The sequence below is a fragment of the Geotrypetes seraphini genome, chromosome 1 (genome assembly GCF_902459505.1).
Source record: "Geotrypetes seraphini chromosome 1, aGeoSer1.1, whole genome shotgun sequence".
NCBI classification, from domain to species: Eukaryota; Metazoa; Chordata; class Amphibia; order Gymnophiona; family Dermophiidae; genus Geotrypetes; species Geotrypetes seraphini.
This window is the reverse complement of record NC_047084.1, coordinates 360,150,238-360,175,695: the sequence shown is the minus strand read 5'-3', so window position 1 is coordinate 360,175,695 and position 25,458 is coordinate 360,150,238. Positions and strand designations below refer to the sequence as shown.

At 49.5% G+C, this 25,458-nt stretch overlaps 1 protein-coding gene across 4 annotated transcripts in view; it reads right to left on the bottom strand.

Moving 5' to 3' along the window:
* UBA6 (ubiquitin like modifier activating enzyme 6) overlaps positions 1 to 25,458 on the bottom strand; it is a 328,373-nt gene that overhangs the window by 280,705 nt on the left and 22,210 nt on the right. For all 4 annotated transcript variants that reach the window (XM_033914779.1, XM_033914755.1, XM_033914773.1 and 1 more), the window contains exon 7: positions 24,439 to 24,550. In XM_033914779.1, coding sequence (XP_033770670.1) covers positions 24,439 to 24,550 — 112 coding nt within the window. The remainder of the gene's footprint in view (positions 1 to 24,438; positions 24,551 to 25,458) is intronic.

Below are 25,458 nucleotides of genomic sequence, written 5' to 3'. Positions count from 1 at the left end.
CATCGCTCATGCTATTCATCAATTTTTATAAGCTCATTCTATCTGTTCAACTTTGTAAGCTCCCTGAGAATGCCTAGACCAATTCTTTTTGTAAACCGCTTAGAACTGAAAGGTATTGGCGGGATAGAAAACAGTAATGTAATGTAATATCTCTGAAACTTGAAGTTCTAATATGTGCTTATTAGATATTTCATTAGTATTATGCTAACATTGTATTGTATCTATGTTATTTGAATATTCTTCTATGCTATTATGGTATTGTTTGTATTGTACTGACATTTATAGTGTTTCTATTACATAATCATTCTGCAGCACTGATAAAGGTATGTTATTTTTATACTATTTCATAGTAGTGCAATTAGGTTTCATTTTGCTGTTTCCAAATTTACCTCATTTATTGTATTTATTATGTTTATATTTGGTTATTTTTACTATTGTTATGCTGTTAGCAAAATTAAATTTTATATTGCACTGTATCTACTGTACACTGTATGGGTGAATCTCTTCATAAAGAAAGATTAGGTTCTTACTTAGATAATTTTTCTTGTAAATAGGTGTTTCCTTCTGGGCAAATGGGTAGTGAATCGAAACCCGCACAATTTGCAGAAGGTATCAATCACAGTTTTCAACTCTTCTTCCTCCTTCAGTGCAACATGCAGTCCCCTTCAGTTTGTACCAGAGCAGGTGATAGCCCTTATGACAGAATATAAGGAGGAGTACAGGGACACTCTCCAATAACACAGGTCTGTTCTGCTCTGAAAGAAATGTACTGAATCCAAATTATGAACAATGTGAAACAGTAAAACCGCAGTATAAAACTACAAGCTTAACATTTAAGGAGCTTGTATATTCTGTGATACTTGAACTGTGTGCAGAGAAACTCATGTGAAACGGAGAAAGGGTTCCCTACAAGAGAGGGCCGGTAGTTCTGAGATCTTTCTTGTCAAGAATATGGCAACCAAAATCACTCTCTTAACTGTAAGGTTCAACAGGGAAGCTTCCGTCAGAGGCTCATACAGAGCACAGGACAGACCCTTCAGGACCACATTGAGGTCCCAAGATGGAAACAATCTGCATAACAGGTGGGAGTCTTGAGCTGCATAACGGGGGTCTCGATCTGAAAGCCCCCTCCCCCTTCAAAAATCAAATGACATCTGTGGGTGAGATGCCAAGAGACTGCAAGTCTCTATGAATCCGAAAGCACAAAATATAGTCTACCTGCACTTTAAGAGACAAAACCACCAGGTCCTTTTCAAGACCTGCTTGCAGGAATGCAAGGATCACTGAAACGGGAACCCTCTCAAGCTCCATCTGCTCCTTGGCGCACAATAACTGGAAGGTTTTCCAGGTCTTAGAGTAAACCACAACCATTGCAGGCTTCTTTGCCCTAAGGAGAGCTGTAACTACAACCTCTGAATAACTCTTCCAAATCATGGCCATGTGCTCAAGAGTCATGCCATAAGACCAAAGCATTCTGGATTCTCCATGGGAACAGGGCTTTGAGTGAGGAGCCCCAAATAAACCAGCAGTTTCAGGAATCTGTCTCCGCAGATGCACCAGATCCACATACCAAGGCCTGTGGGGCCAGTCTGAAGCTACCAGGATCACCAGCCCCTGATGGTTCTCTATCCAATGGATGATCCAACAAAGAAAACAAAGAAAAACTGTTCTGTGGGCCAGGACTGAACTAGGGCGTCTAGTCCTGTTCTTCCTTGCTTGAATCTTAAGATTATAGAAGCAAACTGCCTTTGCATTCTTGGCCATGGGCATTAGATCCATGCAGTGGCATACCAAGGGGGGGGGGTCGGTCCGCCCTGGGTGCAAGCCCTGAGGGGGTGCTCCCAGCCTTAAAGCCGTTGGCATCCAGTTCCCCCCCCCGTCCGGATTCTCTCCCCGCCCTCCCCCCCCCCCCCACCGTTTGTGGTGGAGAAGCAGCCAGCAGCGGGATCGCAATGCCAGCGATCCCTGTGCTGCTTCGGCGCTGCTTCCTCCGCCGTGGTCCCGCCCCTTCTCTGACATCACAGGAGGGGCGGGACCGCGGCAGAGGAAGCAGCGCAGGGATCGCTGGCATCGTGATCCCGCTGCGGGCTGCTTCTCTACCGTAGGTGGTGCAGGAAGGCCAGGGGGATGAGCGGTCCTTCAGGTTGGGGGGCGAGCGGTCCTTCGGTGTGGGTCGAGGCATCAGGCCTTCAGGGTGGGGCGGGCAGGCAGGCCTTCAAAGGGGGGGGGGGACAGGCAGGTAGGCAGGTCAGGGGGACAGGCAGGCCTTCGAGGGGGGGACAGGCCTTCAAGGGGATCAGGTAGGCAGGCCTTCAAGGGGGGGGGGGACAGGCCTTCAGGGGGGGGGCCCTGGTGTTTATATACACGGAGGGAAGTGGGGGTTGAAAGAGACGCGCATATGCCTGACTTTGGGTGGGAAGAAATAATGGGTCTGAAAATATAGGAGAGGGAAAGAGATGATGGACCATGGTTTTTAGGGAGGGAAGGAACATAAAGGGAGAGAAGTTGGACACAAGGGATGGCGTGGAGGGGGGATAGAGATACTGGATAGGAGGGTAGTTGATAAAAGAAAGGGAGAGATGGTGGACCCTGGGGTGGTGGGGAAGGAGGGAGAGATGCTGGATGAAAGGGTAGTTAAGAAAAGATGGATTTGTGGAGGGAGATGAAAAAAGGAAAGATGCCAGACCTCCTGGTGAGGGAAGAAAAACGGGGAGGACAGAGATGGAAGATGGATGGTTAGCATGCAGAAAGAAGGAAGAAGGAGACCCTGGCAAGCAAGTTATCAGAAGACAACAAGAGCCTTGGACCAACATGATTTGAAAAATAACCAGACAACAAAAGGTAGAAAAACTAATTCTATTTTCTGTTTTGTGATTACAATATGTCAGATTTGAAATGTGTATCCTGCCAGAGCTGGTGTTAGACTGCAAACGTGAGCTAGGATTTAACAGAGAGAGGAAAAGTCCTTTTTGTTTCTTTATTTTATTTACACCACAGTGCCAGTGTGGTTAGGAGAAGCCAAAGGGGGGGGGGGGGGGTGAAAAAGCTATAAAATAAACCCACCAGGATATTTGAAAAAAAAAAAAAACAAAAACCACCCAATTGGGCAGGAAAGTCGAATTGAAAAACCAATTCAATAGGCTGAATCGAAATCAAATTATTTTTTTTTTCCCCTGAATCGGGCAGCACTAGTTTGCGCTACTGTCTTAGACTTTAGGACCTGGGATTGGGGAGAGATGGCATAGCAATGTTACTTACCGTAACAGTTGTTATCCAGGGACAGCAGGCAGCTATTCTCACTAGTGGGTGATGTCATCCGACAGAACCCCGATACGGACGTCTCACAAGCATGTCTTGCTTGAAGAAACTTAGAAGTTTCGAGATGCCCGCACCGCGCATGCACCAGTGCCTTCCCGCCCGATGGACCGGGCGTGTCTCCTCAGTTCAGGTAGCTAGCCTGAGAAGCCAACTCAGGGGAGGTGGGTGGGACGTGAGAATAGCTGCCTGCTGTCCCTGGATAACAACTGTTACGGTAAGTAACACTGCTTTATCCCAGGACAAGCAGGCAGGTATTCTCACTAGTGGGTGACCTCCAAGCTAACCTCAATGGGATGGTGGGAGTGTTGGCAACTTAAGAGAATAAATTTTGTAACACTGTTTGGCCAAACTGTCCATCCCGTCTGGAGAAAGTATCCAGACAATAATGAGAGGTGAAGGTATGAACCGAGGACCAAGTGGCAGCCTTACAAATCTCCTCAATTGGTGTCGATCTGAGGAAGGCTACAGAGGCTGCCATTGCTCTGACCTTATGGGCTGTGACCCTACAAGGAAGGGATAATCCAGCCTGGGCATAGCAGGAAGAGATACAAGCCGCCATCCAGTTGGAGATGGTACGCTTCGATACAGGTCGTCCCAACTTGTTGGGATCAAAGGAGACGAAAAGTTGAGGAGCAGTTCTGTGTGGCTTGGTGCAATCCAGGTAGAAAGCCAAAGCACGTTTACAGTCCAGAGTGTGAAGAGCTGATTCTCCATGATGAGAATGAGGCTTTGGAAAAAATACTGGAAGTACAATGGATTGGTTGAGATGAAATTCAGAGACCACTTTAGGCAGGAATTTCGGATGAGTGCAGAGGACCTTGTCATGATGGAATACTGTGAAAGGTGGATCCGCCACTAAGGCCTGAAGCTCACTGACCCTGCGAGCAGACGTGAGGGCCACCAGAAAAACCACTTTCCAGGTGAGATACTTAAGTGGAGCCCTGTTGAGAGGTTCAAACGGAGGCTTCATGAGTTGAGAAAGGACGACATTGAGATCCCAAACCACAGGAGGAGGTTTGATAGGAGGATTGACATGGAAAAGTCCTTTCATAAATCTGGAAACCACAGGATGAGCAGAAAGAGGTTTCCCCTGTAGAGGCTGATGGAAAGCCGCAATAGCACTCAGGTGGACTCTTATAGATGTAGACTTGAGACCAGACTGAGACAGGTGTAGAAGATAGTCCAACACAGAGGATAGGGAAGCTCGCTGAGGCTCCTTGGCATTGGAAATACACCAGGAAGAGAATCTAGTCCACTTTTGGGAGTAGCATTGTCGAGTAGCAGGCTTCCTGGAAGCCTCTAAGACATCCCTCACCACTTGAGAAAACTGGTGAGGAGTTACGTTGAGAGGAACCAAGCTGTCAGGTGGAGAGACTGCAGGTTGGGATGAAGCAGTGATCCTTGATGTTGAGTAAGCAGAGAAGGAAACACTGGAAGAAGGACTGGTGCCCTGCTGCTGAGTTGAAGCAGAAGGGAGAACCAAGGTTGTCTGGGCCACCGAGGAGCTATCAGAATCATGGTGGCTTGGTCTGATTTCAATTTGACCAGAGTCTTTTGAATGAGAGGAAATGGAGGAAACGCATACAGAAATCGATTCCTCCAATCCAGCAGAAAGGCATCTGCCTCGAGGCGATGAGGAGTGTAGATCCTGGAGCAAAACTGAGGCAGTTTGAAGTTGTGGGGAGCCGCAAAGAGGTCTATCTGAGGCGTCCCCCATTGTGCAAAGATCTGAAGGGGGTTGGAATGGAGAGTCCATTCGTGAAGCTGGAGGAGTCGACTCAAGTTGTCTGCCAAGACATTGTCCTTCCCCTGAATGTAGACAGCTTTGAGGAAGGCATTGTGGCGAACTGCCCAATCCCAGACTCTGAGAGCTTCCTGGCAGAGGGAGGCCGATCCCGTGCCCCCCTGCTTGTTTACATAATACATGGCGACCTGGTTGTCTGTGCGGATGAGGACCACCATGTCGTGAAGCAGATGTTGAAAAGCTTGAAGAGCATAGAAGATTGCTCTGAGCTCCAGAAGATTGATCTAATGGAGGCGGTCCGCACTGGTCCAGAATCCCTGAGTGCGAAGCCCATCCAGATGAGCCCCCCAGGCATAGGCCGAGGAATCGGTTGTGAGAACCTTCTGATGAGGAGGAGTGTGAAACAGCAAACCTCTGGATAGATTCGAAGAGGTCATCCACCAAAGTAGAGACTGCCGAAGAGCAGGAGTGACTATGATGTGTCGAGTCAACGGGTCTGACACTTGAGTCCATTGAGAAGCTAGGGTCCACTGAGGAATTCTGAGATGGAGCCTGGCAAAGGGTGTCACATGAACTGTAGAGGCCATGTGGCCCAGGAGGACCATCATGTGTCTCGCTGAGATGGACTGGCGAGAAGATACAGACTGGCAGAGATGAAGAAGAGCATCCATGCGCTGAGGAGGAAGGAATGCTCGAAGCTGAATGGTGTCCAGTACCGCCCCGATGAAGGGAAGGGACTGGGTAGGCTGCAGATGGGATTTGGGGAAGTTGATCTCGAAGCCTAAGCTCTGCAGGAAGCAGATCGTGGTCAAGGTCGCCGAAATGACCTCTGGAGCAGAGGGGGCCTTGATGAGCCAGTCGTCGAGGTAGGGAAATACCTGAAGACCCCTGTTCCGGAGTGCAGCGGCCACCACCACCAGACACTTCGTGAAGATTCTGGGAGACGAGGACAGGCCGAAAGGAAGCACTCGATACTGCAGATGTAGATGTCCCACCCGAAATCTGAGGAACTGGCAGGAGGCCGGATGAATGGGAATGTGAGTGTAGGCCTCCTTGAGATCCAGAGAGCATAACCAGTCGTTCCGCTCGAGGAGGGGGTAGAGAGAAGCAAGGGTCAACATGCGAAACCTCTCCTTTACTAAAAACTTGTTGAGGACTCTAAGGTCCAGGATGGGTCGTAGGTCGCCCGTCTTCTTCGGGACGAGGAAGTACCGGGAGTAAAAACCCCGGTTGTGCTGGTCCACCGGGACCGGCTCGACGGCCCGAAGCCGAAGCAAAGCCTGAGCCTCCTGAAGGAGAAGGGCGGTCTGCGTTAAGTTGGAAGGATACTCTCTTGGAGGGTGGTCCGGGGGGACCCGATGGAAATGAAGAGAGTATCCTTCTCTTACGATGGAAAGGACCCAGAGGTCGGTGGTAATAGCCTCCCATTGTTGGTAAAAATGATGGAGGCGACCCCCGATGGGAAAAATAGGGGGATGCAGAACGAGGTCGGTTATACTCCCTGGAAGAGAGTCAAAAAGGCTGAGTAGCCTTCGGTGCAGCCGGCGGCTGAGGTTTCTGCTGAGCCTTCTGGGGAGGCTGTCTCTTTGCCGGTTGTCTCGCAGCAGGAGTCTGACGAGGGGTGTAGCGCCGCTGATAAATCAAAGGCGGTCTAGAAGGTCGAGACTGCTGAGGCTTGGGCTTAGGCCGAAGGATAGATTGAAAAGACTTTTCATGATCCGAAAGTTTCTTGGTAACAGTCTCGATAGGCTTGTCGAATAAATCAGCGCCCGCACAAGGCACATTGGCAAGTCTGTCTTGGAGGTTCGGATCCATGTCAATTGTCCGAAGCCATGCCAATCGACGCATGGCCACGGAACAGGCGGCAGCACGTGCCGAGAGCTCGAAGGCATCGTACGAGGACTGCATCAGCTGAAGACGTAGCTGGGAAAGGGAGGCTACCACTTCCTCGAACTCGAATCGAGCCTGAGCATCAATGTAAGGAGTAAACTTGCGGAGCACCGGCAAGAAGAACTCCAAATATGAAGAAAAAAAGAAATTATAATTGAGCACTCGAGACGCCATCATAGAATTCTGGTAGATTCTCCTACCGAACTTATCCATCGTTCTCCCCTCTCGTCCCGGTGGTACAGAGGCATAGACCTGGGAGGGATGAGAACGCTTGAGAGAGGACTCGACCAGCAGGGATTGGTGAGAGAGTTGAGCGCCCTCAAACCCCTTATGATGAACAATGCGGTATCTTGCATCCAATTTGCTCGGGACCGCAGGGATGGAGTACGGCGTCTCGAAACATCGCATGAATGTTTGATCCAGTAATTTATGCAGAGGAAGTCGAAGAGACTCCGCAGGAGGATTAGGCAAGTGCATGGTGTCGAGATACTCCTTAGAATACCGAGACCCAGTGTCCAAAGTCACATCCAAGTCATCCGCCATTTGCCGGAGGAAGGAAGAAAAAGACAACTGGTCCGCCAGTACCGGCCTCCGAGACGGACTGGAGGAAGTAGAAGCCTCAGGATCCAGGGAGACTTGGGAGCGACAAGGAGAATAAGAGGTAGATGGCTCCTCGTACTCCGGCCCCTCCTGGGGAGATAAATCCGATGAGGAGTACCCCAGACGTGGCAGCTTCTTCTGTGGCGAAACCTCCGAGTGGCGCGAGGAGTGTCTGGAGCGATGTCCCTCCCGGTGCCGGGAGGGAGAGTGAGAACGTCTATACTTCGCATGGTCCCCCGAAGCTTCCAGTGAATGTATGTGACTGGAAGCGGTAGAGCGAAGGGGTGGAATGGAGGCCGCCTCCCGTGTTGCAGCCCAGGCCTGGTATGGATTGCGGAAGAACTCTTCCTGTGATTTACTATGCCCAGGACTTCGATCATCAGTCGGGGGAACGGCACCGTGATGGCGCGAAGGCGTAATGGGCTCTAAAGGAGGCATATCGCTAAAGGAAGCCCACCTCGAGGGACCAGCCGCCCTTCGCCGCTCCTCCTCGTCAAGCAACGAGATCGATCGACGAGGAGGAGGAGGAGGGGGAGGGGGCGGTCCGTCCCCTGGGACCGGGACCGGGAGGTCACCCTGGATGGAGGCGATTAATCTGGGCCCCATAGTCTGCATGAGCTCGACAAACTGAGCTTCCAGCAGGGACCGCAGCGAAGCCGATATGGAGGGATCCGCACCGAAAGGGGATCCTCCAGCATGGTCTTCGCGCTCCTTCGTGGTCGAGTGCTTCTGCTTGACAGCTTTCAGCACTTTAATGACCACAGGTGGAATAGTGGAAGGCGGTACCTGAGCCGAGGAGACGGGGACAGGCACCGACGTCGAACTCGTGGCCGAAGTCGGGGTAAACGAAGCCGGCTTCAAAAGACCCGGAGTCGCAGGAGCAGTCGCTGGTTTCGCATGGACAGGCGAAGCGGCCGATGAAGTCGAAGCCGAAGGTTCTTTAGCAGCTTCCATCTTAAACATTGACTCCCACAACAGGCAGCGCCGCTTAAACGCTCGCGCTGTTAGAGTGGAACAAGGCAAGCACGATTTCGGGAAATGTTCTGGACCAAGACACTGCAGGCAGCGTCGATGCGGGTCCGTCAGCGAAATCGCGCGCTGGCACTTGCTACACTTTTTAAAACCGGTGATTGGCCGGGACATAGGCCGAAAAAGCTCCGCCGCTAGATCGAAGGAGCTGGGCCTGAGCCACGTGGCCGACCCGGCCGACTCGCCAGAAGAAAAAATTGTTGTTATTTTTTTTTTTTTTTTTTAAATAAAAGAAAGAAAACACATGAAAAGAGGAAAAGAAATCCAAAATCGCGGAATTAGAAGGCAATAAAACGGAATTCAGTCAGCGCAGAATTGAAGTAAAACTTCTCAGCTCCGCGGAAAGAAAAGAACTGAGGAGACCGCCCGGTTCATCGGGCGGGAAGGCACTGGCGCATGCGCGGTGCGGGCATCTCGAAACTTCTAAGTTTCTTCAAGCAAGACATGCTTGTGAGACGTCCGTATCGGGGCTCTGTCGGATGACATCACCCACTAGTGAGAATACCTGCCTGCTTGTCCTGGGATAACCTCAGTACTTTATAATGCAAGTGAAACGAGGATTTGGTCAGACTTTTGAAGAGTCTGCAGAAGAAAAATATTGTATAGGTCGGGGACATGAGACAGCAGGAAATGGGAACTTTTCTTCCTTCTATTTTTGTTAATGGCAAGGCTGAGGATGTCAGAGAGTTCAGTTAAAATATAAGAAAGTTATAAGAAAATATAATAATGTGTTTTATAAAGTTTATAAGCATTGCTGGCCTACTCGGTGAGGTGTTCCTAGTGTTGGTGGTGGCGGCAGCGAGTGAGAGGAAGAGGTAGCCTGGGAAATTCTGCTGAGCAAACTCTGGGCCCATTTCCATCCCCCATGTAGTCCACTCCACTCAACTGGTTCACATACTGAGTGGGTCTTTGGGTGTTGTTCCTGGGTAGTTGTTTTGGGATCTCTTCCAGTGGTTTGTCAGTATCTCCTTCTGGTCCAAGGAAGAAAACTTTGTTAACCTTAGCATTGACCTTCATAATATGTTTGTAACAGCGCTGCTTGTGTGGCATTAGGCTTAGTGATCAAAAGAAAAAAATCAGACATTTGCACATTTTTGCACTACATGGTGGGTGTATGAGGAGATTCATTTCCTGCACAGCTAAGTCTGTGTGAAATTACCTTGTGCTGTATTTGACATCTAGCAAGGTCTCTGTTTGGAAGGAAAGATCTAAGCTTAAAAATGAAGTAGCCAGAAGTTATGGTAAAAGCAGATAGCGTTGCTGGTTTTAAGAAAGGTTTGGACAAATTCCTGGAGGAAAAGTCCATAGTCTGTTATTAAGACAAGGGGGAAGTGTCTGTTTGCCCTGGATCAGTAGCATGGAATATTGCTACTCTTTGGGTTTTGATCAGTTACTAATGCCCTGGATTGGTTACCATGAGAATGGGCTACTGGGCATGATGGACCACTGGTCTGACCCAGTTAGGCTATTCTTATGTTATGTTCTCATCTGTAGGGGCCTTTGTTTTCACTTCTTATTTTAATGTATTTTTTTCTGGGAACTTATCAGTGTTTTTTATAATGGGAACAAAAATGGAAGAGAATTAATGTGTGTGGAATGGGGGGTAACTAATTTCTTCAGCTAAATAATTCAATCCACCTCAACCAGACATAGAAGAACTCATGCACCATTCACACATCCTCCAACCAAAATTGTCAAAAAGAAAAAAAAACTGTTCGACAACCTCCTAACACTCGACCCCCAACTCTACAATCTATTGACCTCGACCACAGACTACAAAACCTTCAAAAAAGAAATTAAAACCCTTCTATTCAAAAAACACATAAAACCGAACTAACACAATCAGAACTGTCCCAAGCATCACCTGCAACTACTCCATATGTACTTCTGATGTCATGACAATTCAGACATACAGTGGTGCCTCACACAACGAACTTAATCCGTTCCAGGAGCAAGTTTGTTATGTGAAACGTTCGTTGTGTGAAACGCGTTTTCCCATAACAATACATGTTAAAAAAAATAATTCGTTCTGTAGCATAAAATATGCTAAGATGACATAAAAAAAGATAAATTTTTGGTTATTATTTTTATTTAGATACATCTAAAAACATAATTGTTTTTTAAAACAACACACATTTTTTAAATTTAAAGACAGACTAAGTAGAGTCTAATTTTACAGTGAGAGGGCAGAGTCTCAGCGGCAAAAACTGGGACTTAACTGTTCATTTTTTTTTTTTTTCTACCGTGTTTCCCCGATGATAAGGCAGGGCCATCAAATAAGACAGCCCCCCCTTTTTAGAAAAAAATGTAAAATAAGGCACCCCCCCGCAAATAAGCCACCCACCGATACCTGCGCTTACCCGAATCGGGTGGTACGGTGGGTGACTCCGTGTGGTCCCTGGCACCCCCGACACGATCGGGGCAAGAGGGAGCTCAAGCCCTCTTGCCCCCCCGACTCCCCGACACGATCGGGGCAAGAGGGAGCTCAAGCCCTCTTGCCCCCCCGACTCCCCGACACGATCGGGGCAAGAGGGAGCTCAAGCCCTCTTGCCCCCCCGACTCCCCGACACGATCGGGGCAAAAGGGAGCTCAAGCCCTCTTGCCCCCCCGACTCCCCGACACGATCGGGGCAAGAGGGAGCTCAAGCCCTCTTGCCCCCCCGACTCCCCGACACGATCGGGGCAAAAGGGAGCTCAAGCCCTCTTGCCCCCCCGACTCCCCGACACGATCGGGGCAAAAGGGAGCCCAAGCCCTCTTGCCCCGCCGACTCCCCAACTCCCCGACAATATCGGGCCAGGAGGGAGCCCAAGTCCTCCTGGCCACGGCGACCCCCTAACCCCACTCTGCACTACATTACGGGCAGGAGGGATCCCAGGCCCTCCTGCCCTCGACGCAAACCCCCCCTCCCCCCAACGACCGCCCCCCCCAAGAACCTCCGACCGCCCCCCCAGCCGACCCGCGACCCCCCTGGCCGACCCCCACGACACCCCCAACCCCCTTCCCCGTACCTTTCTGTAGTTGGCCGGACAGACGGGAGCCAAACCCGCCTGTCCGGCAGGCAGCCATCGACGGAATGAGGCCGGATTGGCCCATCCGTCCCAAAGCTCCGCCTACTGGTGGGGCCTAAGGCGCCTGGGCCAATCAGAATAGGCCCGGGAGCCTTAGGTCCCTCCTGGGGGCAGGGCCTGAGGCACATGGTCGGGTTGGGCCCATGTGCCTCAGGCCCCGCCCCCAGGAGGGACCTAAGGCTCCCGGGCCTATTCTGATTGGCCCAGGCGCCTTAGGCCCCACCAGTAGGCGGAGCTTTGGGACGGATGGGCCAATCCGTCCTCATTCCGTCGTTGGCTGCCTGCCGGACAGGCGGGTTTGGCTCCCGTCTGTCCGGCCAACTACAGAAAGGTACGGGGAAGGGGGTTGGGGGTGTCGTGGGGGTCGGCCAGGGGGGTCGCGGGTCGGCTGGGGGGGCGGTCGGAGGTTCTTGGGGGGGGGGCGATCGTTGGGGGGAGGGGGGGTTTGCGTCGAGGGCAGGAGGGCCTGGGATCCCTCCTGCCCGTAATGTAGTGCAGGGTGGGGTTAGGGGGTCGCCGTGGCCAGGAGGACTTGGGCTCCCTCCTGGCCCGATATTGTGTGGGGAGTTGGGGAATCGGCGGGGCAAGAGGGCTTGGGCTCCTTTTTGCCCCGATCGTGTCGGGGAGTCGGGGGGGCAAGAGGGAACCAGGCGGAGAGAGGGCAGTTAAGCGCAGTGCCTGCGCGGAAGGATGCAGCTCGGGCGACTTCGTTGTGTGAAACGAAGTTCGTTGTACGGATCAAGACATAAAGTTCGTTGTGCGCAGCGTTCGCTGTGCGAGGCGTCCGTTATGCGAGGCACCACTGTAATTTGTTATGTTTGGAATAATGGTTACATATATGAGGTTCAATAAAAGAAAATTTTCACTGGGACATTAGACCATTTACTATTCTTTTGTCCCTGCATTAATTCCTTTTGGAAATTAATTTGGCCCCAAATTAATAATTTATTAGAAAATCATGTTGGACTATCATATGATACAATATTATTTGGAACAGCAATGAGAACACAAAGTCCGATTTCTGCTGATAATAATAAACTTTTATTAATTTTAACAGGGGTAGCCATACAGCAAATTACTCAGAACTGGAAGGATTACACTAAATTGAATTACACTTTTTGGTGGAATTCAATTTGTCATATATATAAAATGGAAAAAGTACTGGCATTACAACAAGGTTATATTAACAAATTTAATAAAATATGGAGACCATTGACAATTTATTCCACTGATCAGATATATTAACACATGTATAGAACATATAGAAGGGGTAGGGAGGGAAAACTATTGTAATATTAATATGATATAAATTCTGAAAAAGGGTTTATTTAATTCACATTGTAAGAAAATTTAATGATAATTTCAAGTGTTTTTTTGTATAATTGAATGTATTACATGTATTTCACTTGATGTAAGAATTTAAAAAAAAAAAAAGAATAAAAAATATTTATACAAAAAAAAAAAGAAAATTTTCACTGCCTGTTTCTATTCTGACCATTTATTCCATTTCATGGTTATTACAAAAAATATTTTTTTACATGGGAGGGGGGTGTCAAAAAATGATGGGCCCCGAGTGCCACATACCCTAGATACGCCACTGGATCCATGTCTGGTTTGCTCCAATTCTGAACAATGAGGGAAAATGCCTTCCAGGACATAAACCACCTCCCTGGGTCCAGAGACTGCCTGCTGAGAAAGTCAGACTAGATAATTCTCTACTCCTGCCATGTGGCCACCAGAGAGAGCAAGTGAAATTCTGCCCACTGGAACAATATCCATGCCTTAAGGTGAAGGGGATCGTTTCTGGTGCCTCCTTGTCTGTTCACATAAGCCACGCAGTGACATTGTCTGAAAATACCCTGACTGCTTTCCCTGACAGAAAGGATTGCAACTCCAGCAAGGCCAACTGAATGGCTCTTGGTTCCAAACGATTTATGGACCACTTGCTTTCCAATGGGGACCACCTGCCTTGGAGACGTTGACCTCACCAGAGAGCCTCTCCAGCCATTTAGGCCGGTGTTGGTCACGAGTATCACCCACGTGCTGATTTTGAAAGGCATAACCCTCAACAAGGCCTTCCCCTGGAACTACCAATGCAAGCTTTGCTTTGCCTTCACAGTCCAGGGGAGCTTTGTCTACATGGAGTGTCGCTGCGGAGACCACCTGGACAGAAGGAAGTACTAGAGCAGGCATATTTGAGCTCTCACCCAAGAAACAACCTCCAGGGAGACTGCCATTGAGCCTAGCATTTGTGGGTAATGCCAGGCCATGGGGCTCGGAACAGCCAAGAACTCCATGATCTTCTGTTTGCGTGGCTTAGGAAGAAAAACACGATACTGTGCCATATCAAACAAATCCCAGATATTCCAAGCACTGAGTCAGATGAAGTTGACTCTTTCGGAAGTTGACTCTCCAACCCAGGTTCTACAGAACGCTCACCACCTGCTGAACTGCACGTTTGTCATCCTCCAGAGGGAGAGACCTGAACAGCCAATTGTCTAGTTAAGGATGTACCTAGACACCCATCAGGTGGGCCATTACAACCATCACCTTGTTAAAGGTGAGGGGAGTCATGGCGAAACTGGAAGTTGACTCTCCAACCCAGGTTCTGCAGAACGCTCACCACCTGCTGAACTGCACGTTTGTCATCCTCCAGAGGGAGAGACCTGAACAGCCAATTGTCTAGTTAAGGATGTACCTAGACACCCATCAGGTGGGCCATTACAACCATCACCTTGTTAAAGGTGAGGGGAGTCATGGCCAAACTGGAAGTGTCGCTGCAGAACTTGAAATCTCAGATGTTTCCTGTGATTGAAAAGATGGGATGTGCAGATATGCTTCCTTCAAATCCAGAAAGATAAAGAATTCTACCAGAGCCACCGCTGCTATGACAGAGCAGATTGTCTCCATGTGAAAGTGGGGAACATTTAGGGCCTCCCCTCACTTCAGATCCAGAATGGGCCTCCAAACTTCAGTGCCTTTCTTGGGTACAATGAAGTATAAAGAGTATCTGCCTGAGCCCAACTCTTCTTTGGAAATTGATTCTATGGCATGAATATCTAAGAGTCATTGCACTGTCACTCGGACTCTCACCTTCTCTGGCCGTCTAGTTGGGAAGTCAAGAATAGATCTGGAGGGGGCAGACAAAACTCAATCTTGTGCCCCTCCTGAATAATGTTTAGAACCCAACAGTTGGATAAAATCTGTTCCCATTCCTTCCAGAAAGCCGACAGCTACCCGCCGACTGTCATCCTGGTGTCACTGTTGGGGGCTGAGCCACCACAGAAGCCAGTGTGCTGCTGATACCTGTAACTGCCAAATCTCTATCTGGATCCCTGAAAGGGTCTCCGATATGAGTAACCAGAGGAAAATTGCCTCTGCCACCCCCGGCAGAATAACAGCTCCTGCTGTACGGGAGGGATTTGGGATGGTGATCCACCACACTGGCCATGAGGTCATCCAGTTCTTTGCCAAACAGAATCTGCCATTGAAGGGAAATTTGCCGAGAATGGCCTTGAAAGCTGAGTCACCTGCCCATTGTCTGATCCAGAGCATCCGGCGGGCAGAAATGGAGTATGCTGAAACTTGAAGCATCAGCCACATAATCCACTCCTTCCTTAAACATGTGAGGTCAGGAATCCCCAAGCTCTGATGAACTAGTCCTCAATCTTGTATGAAAGGCCCATGTCATGAAGGAGGCAGTTGCTGCAGCTTTGATACCCAAAGCCAGTGTAGTTTATGAAGGCACCTCCAAAAAATCAAGAACACTGCTATCAGAACTTTTTGCCAGGCTCACAAATACAGTCATGTTATTGCTTTACTATTTCAGCGCCATTGGTTACTGATTTACAGAGTTCATTCTGGTACTTCTTGTTAACTATTCTCTTTCATTCTTCCTTATACACCTCTCACTTGCTTCTTGCATTGCATTGACCATTGGCTTTTCTTGCCCCTGAATTTCACAAGAGGTTGAAATACACCAAGCACTCCACCTGCTTCTTCATCTTCTTCTTCAGCTATTCCTTGTGGGATGCCCTACTTCTCCATTTGTTAGCAAAGATGTTCTAAAATAAGTTTTGTGAGAACCTCAAAACCCACTTTTCCCTGGCATTCTCTGGTTGCAGCGATGTTTGACTGCATAGGTATGCATAGATCCTAATTTTCTCTTTTTGTTTCAACCTCTATTGTTGATTCTGCTTTCCAGTCATGATGATTAAAGTTCCTTTCTTCTTTCTTCAATTTACTACCTCAACATTTTGAAATAAAGTCAGTATAGCAAACATGAACAAACATACAGGGTGAGGTAAAAAAAAAATAAATATATATATATATATATATATATATACATATACATATACATATCCCACCTCTACAGGTTTTTTTTCAGATCTCAACCACTGCTTTGAATTTCAACAAGAAATTTAATATACTTAATTTATCAAATTACTAACATCAACTGTTAATTATTTTAAGCATTGTTGATGTTGCTGACATTTTAGAATCACTACCTTGTGATTTTTGTACGTTAAACACATTCGAACTAACACACAGTAAAATATCATCATTCAAATGATATAATTGACAATGTCAACTTTAACATAGGCCTTCGGTCATTTTGGGAAATTCTTAACATCCTTGTCGATTGGTTCCTACACCAGGATGCCCCAGACCATCTGAAAAACTTCCTTAAGTTCAGCAATTGTTTACTTCAAAGAAATTATCTGTAAATTATATTATCAAATACAAATTTTTGTTTAAAAAAAAAGTCTACGCTAAATTGACCATCATTAATGGTATTATTTTAAATGATAGTTAACAGTGCAAACATTTTTGAATGTTTGAAAAGTCAGTGGATAGTCATGCTAAAAAGTCTAACTTTGCCATGTTTAAAGATAGTATCTATGTTGTACACCGAGCGAAATGAGATTAACAAATACAGCTCTAAAATTTCACATTAAAATTCCAAGCGGCTGCTGAAAAAAAATACAGCAAAATATTCTAGGGGGGTTACTCATTTTGCCTCACTGTAAATCTTAAACAAATTAAAATTCAACAACGATATGTAAATGCTTTGATATATTTTTTTGTTTACCATTATCAACATGTTGAGTCATATACAAAGTAGCAAAAGAGCACACTTCACATTTTATAAAGGTTTGAAAAATATCCAGCAATTATTCATATAAAATATAGAAACATGATGGCAGATAAAAGCAAAATGGCCCATCTAGTCTGCCCATCCGCAGCGTCCACTATCTTCTCCTCTCCCCAACAGATCCCACATTCCTGTCCCATGCTTTCGCTAGCCAGGTTTGCTTGTGTTGTATAAGGATATTTGACTTAATGAAAATATGCAGAACTAACAGTAATAGCTGTGATAATTTTGCAGTAAAGCTTGGACTCTACCATAAGGCTTTCAACATCAACCACCCCCCACCCCAGAACAAGAATGCAAACAATTTCCCATACAGATCTCCTTCCCCCCTTTTCAAAGTAGTATCAGTGCTGCCTTGGGCTATAAAGCACAGTTACTTACCGTAACAGGTGTTATCCAGGGACAGCAGGCATATATTCTCACATGTGGGTGACGTCATCTACGGAGCCCCGATGCGGAAGCATTTTCAAGCAAACTTGATTGAAGATTTAAGTTTGCTCTGCTGCTCCACTAATGCGTGCCTTCCTGCTCCACTAGGGGGCGCATCCCCTCGTGGTCTCCAGTTCACTTAACTAGCAAAGAAGCCAACCTCGGGGAGGTGGGCGGGTTGTGAGAATATATGCCTGCTGTCCCTGGATAACACCTGTTACGGTAAGTAACTGTGCTTTATCCCAGGACAAGCAGGCATGATATTCTCACATGTGGGTGACCTCCAAGCTAACTGAAAAGGGATGGAGGGAAGTTGGCAATTTAGGCAAATAGATTTCGCAATACCGATTGGCCGAACCGGCCATCGCTTCTGGACAGTGAGTCCAGACAGTAGTGGGAGGTGAAAGTATGAACCGAAGACCACGTGGCAGCCTTGCAGATTTCCTCAATAGGTGTGGACCTGAGGAACGCTATGGAGGCTGCCATCGCTCGGACCTTGTGTCCCGTTACTCGACCATGCAGCGCGAGACCAGCCTGAGCGTAGCAAAAGGTGATGCAATCGGCCAACCAATTGGACAAGGTGCGCTTGGAAACTGGGTGGCCTAACCGGTTTGGGTCGAAGGACAAAAACAATTGTGGGACTTTCCGGTGTGGTTGAGTGCGTTGGAGGTAAAAGGCCAATGCTCTCTTACAGTCAAGAGTGTGAAGCGCCACCTCTCCGGGGTGAGAGTGGGGCTTGGGAAAAAACACGGGCAAGACGATGGACTGATTGAGGTGAAAATCAGACACTACTTTAGGCAAGAACTTTGGATGTGTGCGGAGTACCACCTTGTCATGGTGGAAAACAGTGAAGGGTGGGTCCGCTACCAGAGCCTGTAGCTCACTAACTCGCCGGGCGGAAGTGAGTGCAAGCAGGAAAATCATCTTCCACGTGAGGAATTTAGGATGGCATTTGTCTAGGGGCTCAAATGGAGGTTTCATTAGTTGAGCCAGAACCACGTTAAGGTCCCAAACCATCGGAGGGGGTTTGAGAGGAGGGTGGACATTCAGAAGACCCTTCATGAATCGAGAGACTAAGGGGTGGAGCGAGAGGGCTTTTCCTTCCAGGGGCTGATGAAAGGCCGCAATCGCACTGAGATGTACTCGAATGGAGTTGGTCTTTAGGCCGGAGTGAGATAATTGAAGTAAATAGTCAAGGACCAGAGGGACGGGGACCGAAACCGGGTCCTGGCTGTGAGAGGAGCACCAGGCTGAGAATCTGGTCCACTTTTGAGAGTAGCAGGTTCTCGTCGAGGTCTTTCTAGAGGCCTCCAATATCTCCTTGACTGATTGAGACACGGGGAGAGAAGTCAGGGGGAAAGAAACCAAGCATTCAGATGAAGAGATTGAAGATTGGGATGTAACAGCGAACCCTGACTCTGTGATAGTAGAGAGGGAAACCGAGGCAGAGGCAGTGGATCTCTGACACTGAGTTGAAGTAGAAGGGAAAACCAAGGCTGGCGTGGCCAGCGAGGAGCAATCAGGATCAGGGTGGCTTTCACCGTTTTCAGGTGGACCAGCGTCCGCAGGATCAGAGGAAACGGCGGAAACGCGTACAGAAACCTTCCCTCCCAGTCGAGGAGGAAGGCGTCGACCTCGAGTCGGTCTGGGGAGTGTATCCGGGAGCAGAAGAGGGGCAGTTTGTGATTGTGGGGGGATGCGAACAGGTCTATTTGAGGCGTCCCCCACTTTTCGAACACCTGTCGTAGGGTCTGAGAGTGCAGTGACCACTCGTGTGGCTGGAGGAGGCGGCTGAGTCTGTCCGCCAGACAGTTTTGTTCTCCTTGTATGTACACCGCTCGAAGGTAGGTGTTGTTGGAGATTGCCCATTTCCAGAGGCGCATGGCTTCCCGACAGAGGGACCAAGATCCTGTCCCCCCTTGTTTGTTTACGTAGTACATTGCTACCTGGTTGTCGGTTCGGATGAGGACCACCCGGTCGTGAAGCAGATGTTGAAAAGCTACAGCTGCGAGATAGATGGCCCGGAGCTCTAGCACGTTGATGTGACAGCGGCGGTCTTCTGCTGACCACATCCCCTGAGTGCGGAGGCCGTCCAGGTGGGCTCCCCAAGCGTACTCCGACGAGTCCGTGGTGAGTACCCTGCTGTGAGGAGGGGAAAGGAAGAGCAAACCTTTGGAAAGATTTGAAGAGTCGGCCCACCAGCGGAGCGATCGTTGCAAGGAAGGAGTCACTGTCACGGGACGATCGATCAGGTCCCGGTCTTGACGCCATTGAGAGGCCAGGGTCCATTGAGAGATTCTCAAATGGAGACAGGCGAAGGATGTGACATGGACGGTGGAGGCCATGTGGCCCAGGAGAGTCATCATCTGTCGAGCTGATACCGAGGTCAGCAGTGAGATCCTTCGGCTCAGATTTACTAACGCCTCTAGACGCGGAGGGGGGAGGAAGGAACGGAGGCGAACCGTGTCCAGCATGGCCCCGATGAATTGTAGGGACTGCGAGGGGCGTAGTTGGGATTTTGGGAAGTTTATCTCGAACCCCAGACTCTGTAGGTAGATAATAGTCTGTTGGGTCGCTGAGATAACCCCTTCCCTGGAGGGGGCTTTGATCAGCCAGTCGTCCAGGTAGGGGAATACCTGAAGACCTTGGGAGCGTAAGGTAGCTGCGACCACCACGAGGCACTTGGTGAAGACCCGAGGTGACGATGCTAGGCCGAAGGGGAGGACTCGGTATTGCAGGTGCAGGTCTCCCACTTGAAAACGCAAGAACTTGCGGTGAGCGGGGTGCATTGGAACATATGTGTACGCCTCCTTCAGATCGAGGGAGCAGAGCCAGTCGCCCTCGTCGATCAGGGGGTATAGGGTCGGTAGGGAAAGCATCCAAAATTTTTCCCGTACCAGAAATTTGTTGAGGCGTCTCAAGTCTAGTATTGGGCGAAGGTCTCCCGTTTTTTTCGGTACCAGTAAGTAAGGGGAGTAGAAGCCCTTCCCCCGTTGGCCGGGGGGAACCTCCTCCACTGCTCTCAGGTGAAGCAGATCTCGAGCTTCGGAGAGGAGTAGGGGTAGCTGCGTCCGGTTGGGAGGGCAATTCCTTGGGGGGTTGTCTGGAGGAATGGCCCGAAAGTTGAGAGAGTATCCTGATGAGATCACGCCAATGACCCATGCGTCCGACGTGACTTGTTCCCAGCGAGGGTAAAAGACTTTGAGGCGACCTCCGATGGGAAGGAGGCCTGGGACTATGGCGGAGGGGGCCTGCCCCCTTCCGCGTATCCCGTCAAAAGGACGGGAATGGTTTGGTAGTCGCAGGCGGTTGGGACTTGGGCAGAGCCCGATAAGAACATAAGAACATAAGCAGTGCCTCTGCTGGGTCAGACCAGAGGTCCATCGTGCCCAGCAGTCCGCTCTCGCGGCGGCCCAACAGGTCCAGTACCTGTGCAGTAATCCTCTATCTATACCCCTCTATCCCCTTTTCCAGTAGGTAATTGTCTAATCCTTTCTTAAACCCCATTACTGTACTCTGCCCTATCACGTCCTCTGGAAGCGCATTCCAGGTGTCCACCACACGTTGGGTAAAGAAGAACTTCCTAGCATTCGTTTTGAATCTGTCCCCTTCTATCTTTTCCGAGTGCCCTCTTGTTCTATTATTTTTTGAAAGTTTGAAGAATCTGTCTCTCTCTACTTTCTCTATGCCCTTTATGATCTTGTAAGTTTCTATCAAATCCCCTCTAAGTCTCCTCTTCTCCAGAGAAAAGAGACCCAATTTCTCCAATCTCTCAGCGTATGAAAGGTTTTCCATACCTTTTATCAGACGTGTCGCTCTCCTCTGGACCCTCTCGAGTAACGCCATATCCTTCTTAAGATATGGTGACCAAAATTGGACGCAGTACTCCAGATGCGGGCGCACCATCGCCCGATACAACGGCAGAATAACTTCTTTCGTTCTGATCGCAATACCTTTCTTGATTATACCAAGCATTCTATTCGCTTTCTTGGCGGCCGCTGCACACTGTGCCATCGGCTTCATTGTTGTGTCCACCATTACCCCCAAGTCCCTTTCCTGTGTACTCTCCTTCAATAATATCCCTCCCATCGTATAGTTGTACCTCAAGTTTCTGCTTCCCATATGTAATACTTTACATTTCTCAACGTTGAACTTCATCTGCCACCTCGTCGCCCATTCCCGATGGTGGGCTTGCGGTCGCCTGGGCGGAGGCCGCGAGAAGGCAAGAGTGGATTTTTGTGGGTAGCGGCGCGGAGGGGCCCTGAACGGCCTGGACGCGGGCGGTTTAGGCTTTTGCCGCACGAGGGAGGCAAACGAGCGTTCGTGTTCGGAGAGGCGTTTTGTAGCCGCCTCGATAGTGTCATCGAACAGTTCTTTACCCACGCAGGGGAGGTTAGCCAACCGGTCCTGTAAGTTGGGGGCCATGTCGACCAGGCGCAGCCAAGCTAGTCGGCGCATGGCGATAGCAAAGGCTGCCTCTCTGGAGGAGAGTTCGAAACCATCGTAGGCCACGTGGAATAGATGGAGGCGTAGGTTGGAGAGGGACTCTGAAAGCAGGCTAAACGCTCCTTGGTGGGAGGCCGGTAAGTCAGTCTCAAAGGCTCTCAGTAGTCCAATGAGGTGTTTGAGGTAAGATGTGAAGGTGAAAGTGTAGCTTTGCACCCTAGAGTCCATCATCGCAATTTGATATAGTCTCCTGCCGAACTTGTCTAGGGTTCGGCCTTCTCGGCCTGGGGGGACCGCCGCTGAGACCCTGGAGGGGTGAGCCTTTTTCAAGGAGGATTCTACTAACAGCGACTGGTGGGAGAGCTGCGGTTGTTCGAATCCCGGGAAGGGTACTGTACGGTACTTAGCCTCCATTTTGGAGGGTACTGCTGTGGCCATATAGGGGGTCTCCAGGTTCCTGAAGAAAGCCTGTTGGAATACCGGGTTAGGCGGTAAGCGAAGGGACTCTCTGGGTAGTGATGGCATATCCAGCTCTGCTAGGTACTCCTTAGAGTATCTGGAGTTGGACTGGAGGTCCAAGTCCAAAGCGTGGCCCATGTCCTGGACAAAGCGAGAGAAGGATGGGCGGGATGTTCCCGAGGCCCCGTGCGGGGTCGGTGAACGAGACCTCCGTCGGGTGGAGAAGGATGGGGAGGCTTCCCTCGAGTATTGAGGCTCCTGCTCCGATCCACGCTCCGAGACCGAGTAAGCACTGTGAAAGTGTTCCGGGGTCGTGGATCTCCGACTTATCGAGGAGCCCCTCGGAGACGATGCCGGGGTTCGGGGTACCGATCGATGTCGAATCGGTGACCTCGACCCGGACTCCCTCGGTGAAAGCCTGAAACCTCGGATCGGAGCCCCGGTCCGAGGGGGAGTTCGGAGGATGCGCGGGTTGGAGAGTGATAGCTCCGTCACCCTCAGCGGTCCCGTACGAGGTGTAGGTGAACGGCCTCGTAGAGTGGGGGAACCCCGGGCCTTCTTGGAGGTACGGCGGTTCGAGGTTTCTGTCATTTTAGCACGACGTTTTGCCCCGCGGCGGTCTGTGGAGGGAGAGCGCCTTGGGTGTCTTGGCAAGGAGTCCGAGGAGGATGGGATGCGGCGGAGCTTGCGCGCTTTTCCCCGAGGTGGCTCGACGCGAGGCTCAGGCTGGTCTGGCACATGCGGGGTCGAGGCCAGTTGTAGATGTGCCATTGCAGCGGACAGCTCCGATGAGATCATCGCTCGGAGTAGGTCCTGGAAAACGGGCACAGACAGCATTGAGGGCATGTCCACTGCCTCGGTGCGCTCCACCGGGGGCGACCTCGTATCAGAGTATTCCCGTGTGGTGGAGGCACGGCCCGAAGGCTTGGAGGGCTTCACCGGGGCTGTGAGCATGGGACTTCCGCCATGCGTCGCCGGTGTCCCCGAGGCTGGCTTCTTCGCTGTTACGGAACCTGAAGAGGGAAAAGGGGACTTACCCGGAGCCGAGGCTTTCTGCTGTCCCGAGGACTTCGGATTCGAGTCGATGCTGAGGTATTCAGGGCTGAGGTCAAGGCCGGGGCCGACCTCGAGCCCGAGGTAGAGGGTTGGTCGGCGGTGAAGAGATCCGCCATGCGGGCTTTTCTTCGGCGGAGGGCCCGGTTCTGGAAAGTAGCACACTGGGGGCAGGAGTCGGTTGGATGAGCGGCCTCCAGGCAGAGGATGCACCGGCGATGCGGGTCTGTGATGGAAAGAAGCCGCTCGCACTGGGTGCACTTTTTAAAGCCGGTCAAAGGCCGGGACATAGAATCGAAACTGGCTGCGGCTCGAGTAGCCACGCGGCCACGGGGACCCGGAAGCCTCCGGGTTGGTCAAAAACGAAGCAGGAACAAGTTGAAACAACAAAAAATTCGCGCACAGCGACTTAATCGAGAAAATAAGAAAAAATCGCGGTGCTAGAAGGCAGTTGGGGCAGAGCCTGAAGAAACACGACTTCTAGGCTCAGTGGAAAATTTTGAACTGGAGACCACGAGGGGATGCGCCCCCTAGTGGAGCAGGAAGGCACGCATGCGTGGAGCAGCAGAGCAAACTTAAATCTTCAATCAAGTTTGCTTGAAAATGCTTCCGCATCGGGGCTCCGTAGATGACGTCACCCACAAGTGAGAATATCATGCCTGCTAGTCCTGGGATAAGTGCCAGTCTGTGAAGGCTACACATATGGTTCTTGTCCATTCTCTTGCCAATAGAAAATATTTTGCATTCACTCTTAAGCTATTACTATTTTTGTCACTACCACCTTCTCTAGGAAGGCATTACAGGCAACCCTATATTTTTTCTGTGAAAAAAAAAATGTTTGAGTCCACCCTGTAGTAGTTCTACAACTACCTTTCCACTGAACAAGGTTTGTTTCTTGAGGATTGGTAATATCTTTCAAATATCTAAATGTCTAAACCAGTGGTTCCCAACCCTGTCCTGGAGGAACACCAGGCCAATTGGGTTTTCAGGCTAGCCCTAATGAATATGCATGAAGCAAATTTGCATGCCTATCACTTCCATCATATGCAAATCTCTCTCATGCATATTCATTAGGGCTAGCCTGAAAACCCGATTGGCCTGGTGTTCCTCCAGGACAGGGTTGGGAATCACTGGTCTAAACCACCAAACCTTTTTCAATTTAAAGGAAGTTCTAGAACCAATGGATTACAATAAGAAAACTTCAAGGGGGAAGATATGTATAAACCCAGGTCTCAAGTCAATGGTACCTGATACTGTTTGAGGAAGGAGAGGTCAGTTGATTCCTCCAGTGGAGCAGTCGATGATATGACATGTACATAGGGATTGAGTTCTGCAATACGTTGAACAACAGCCTCAGCTCTGAAACAAAATTATGGATAAAGGCACTGCATTCATTAAGCAGCCTGCATTTAAATGGTCAGAAAATAAAGTGTAGCAAATGTAAACTGAAGAAGTCTATGCTATTTGCCATCTTACAATCAAGGGCTCAAAGAAGATTACAACAGTGCTTCTCAACTCAATCCTCAGGGTACACCCAGCCAAATCAGTTTTGATATCCACAATGACTATACACGAGATGAGTTGCATGCACTGCCTCCTTGCTATGCAAATCTCTCTCAAGCATATTCATTGTGAATATCCTGAAAAGGCAAAGCAAGGAGACCCAATATTCCACAGAAAAAAGGAAGCAATTCAAATAAAAACAAAGTCTGTGGAAAACACAATGTTTTGGCTTTCCTTTTATTTCTTCCAAACGTCTTCAAATAGTATAAAAACTTGTTTACATAGATCATAAAAGGCCTACCGGACCCGACATGGGCCGTGCTTTGGCCAACAAGCCTTCCTCAAGGGTCCAATGGTAAATGATCTGTTTGGGCGAAGAAATTTACCAAATCTTGAAAACACTGATCAACTTTGTGAAAAACAAAGCCGATAGCTGGGCCAATCAGAACCTTAGGTCCCTTTCTGGTGCATCCCAAGATGCACCGGGGAGGGGAAGGCCCATTTTGAAGAAGTGGGCCAGAAGCGGGCCAGAAGCGCACCCCTCCAGTCAGCCATCTAAACCAAGGTAAGGGGGCAAGGGTGCTGGGCATTAGAGGCAGCTGGTGCTGTGTGGCAGTGGGCGTTCACTTGGAAGCGGGAGAAAGTGGGCATCTCTCCTGTTGTGTTTTTGGTTTGGTTTTTTCTTTTTGCATTTATTCTGCGCATGCGCCCATTGCTATCACCAGCATTCAAAGCAAGTCTTCTCTACTCTCCGCAAACCTCAT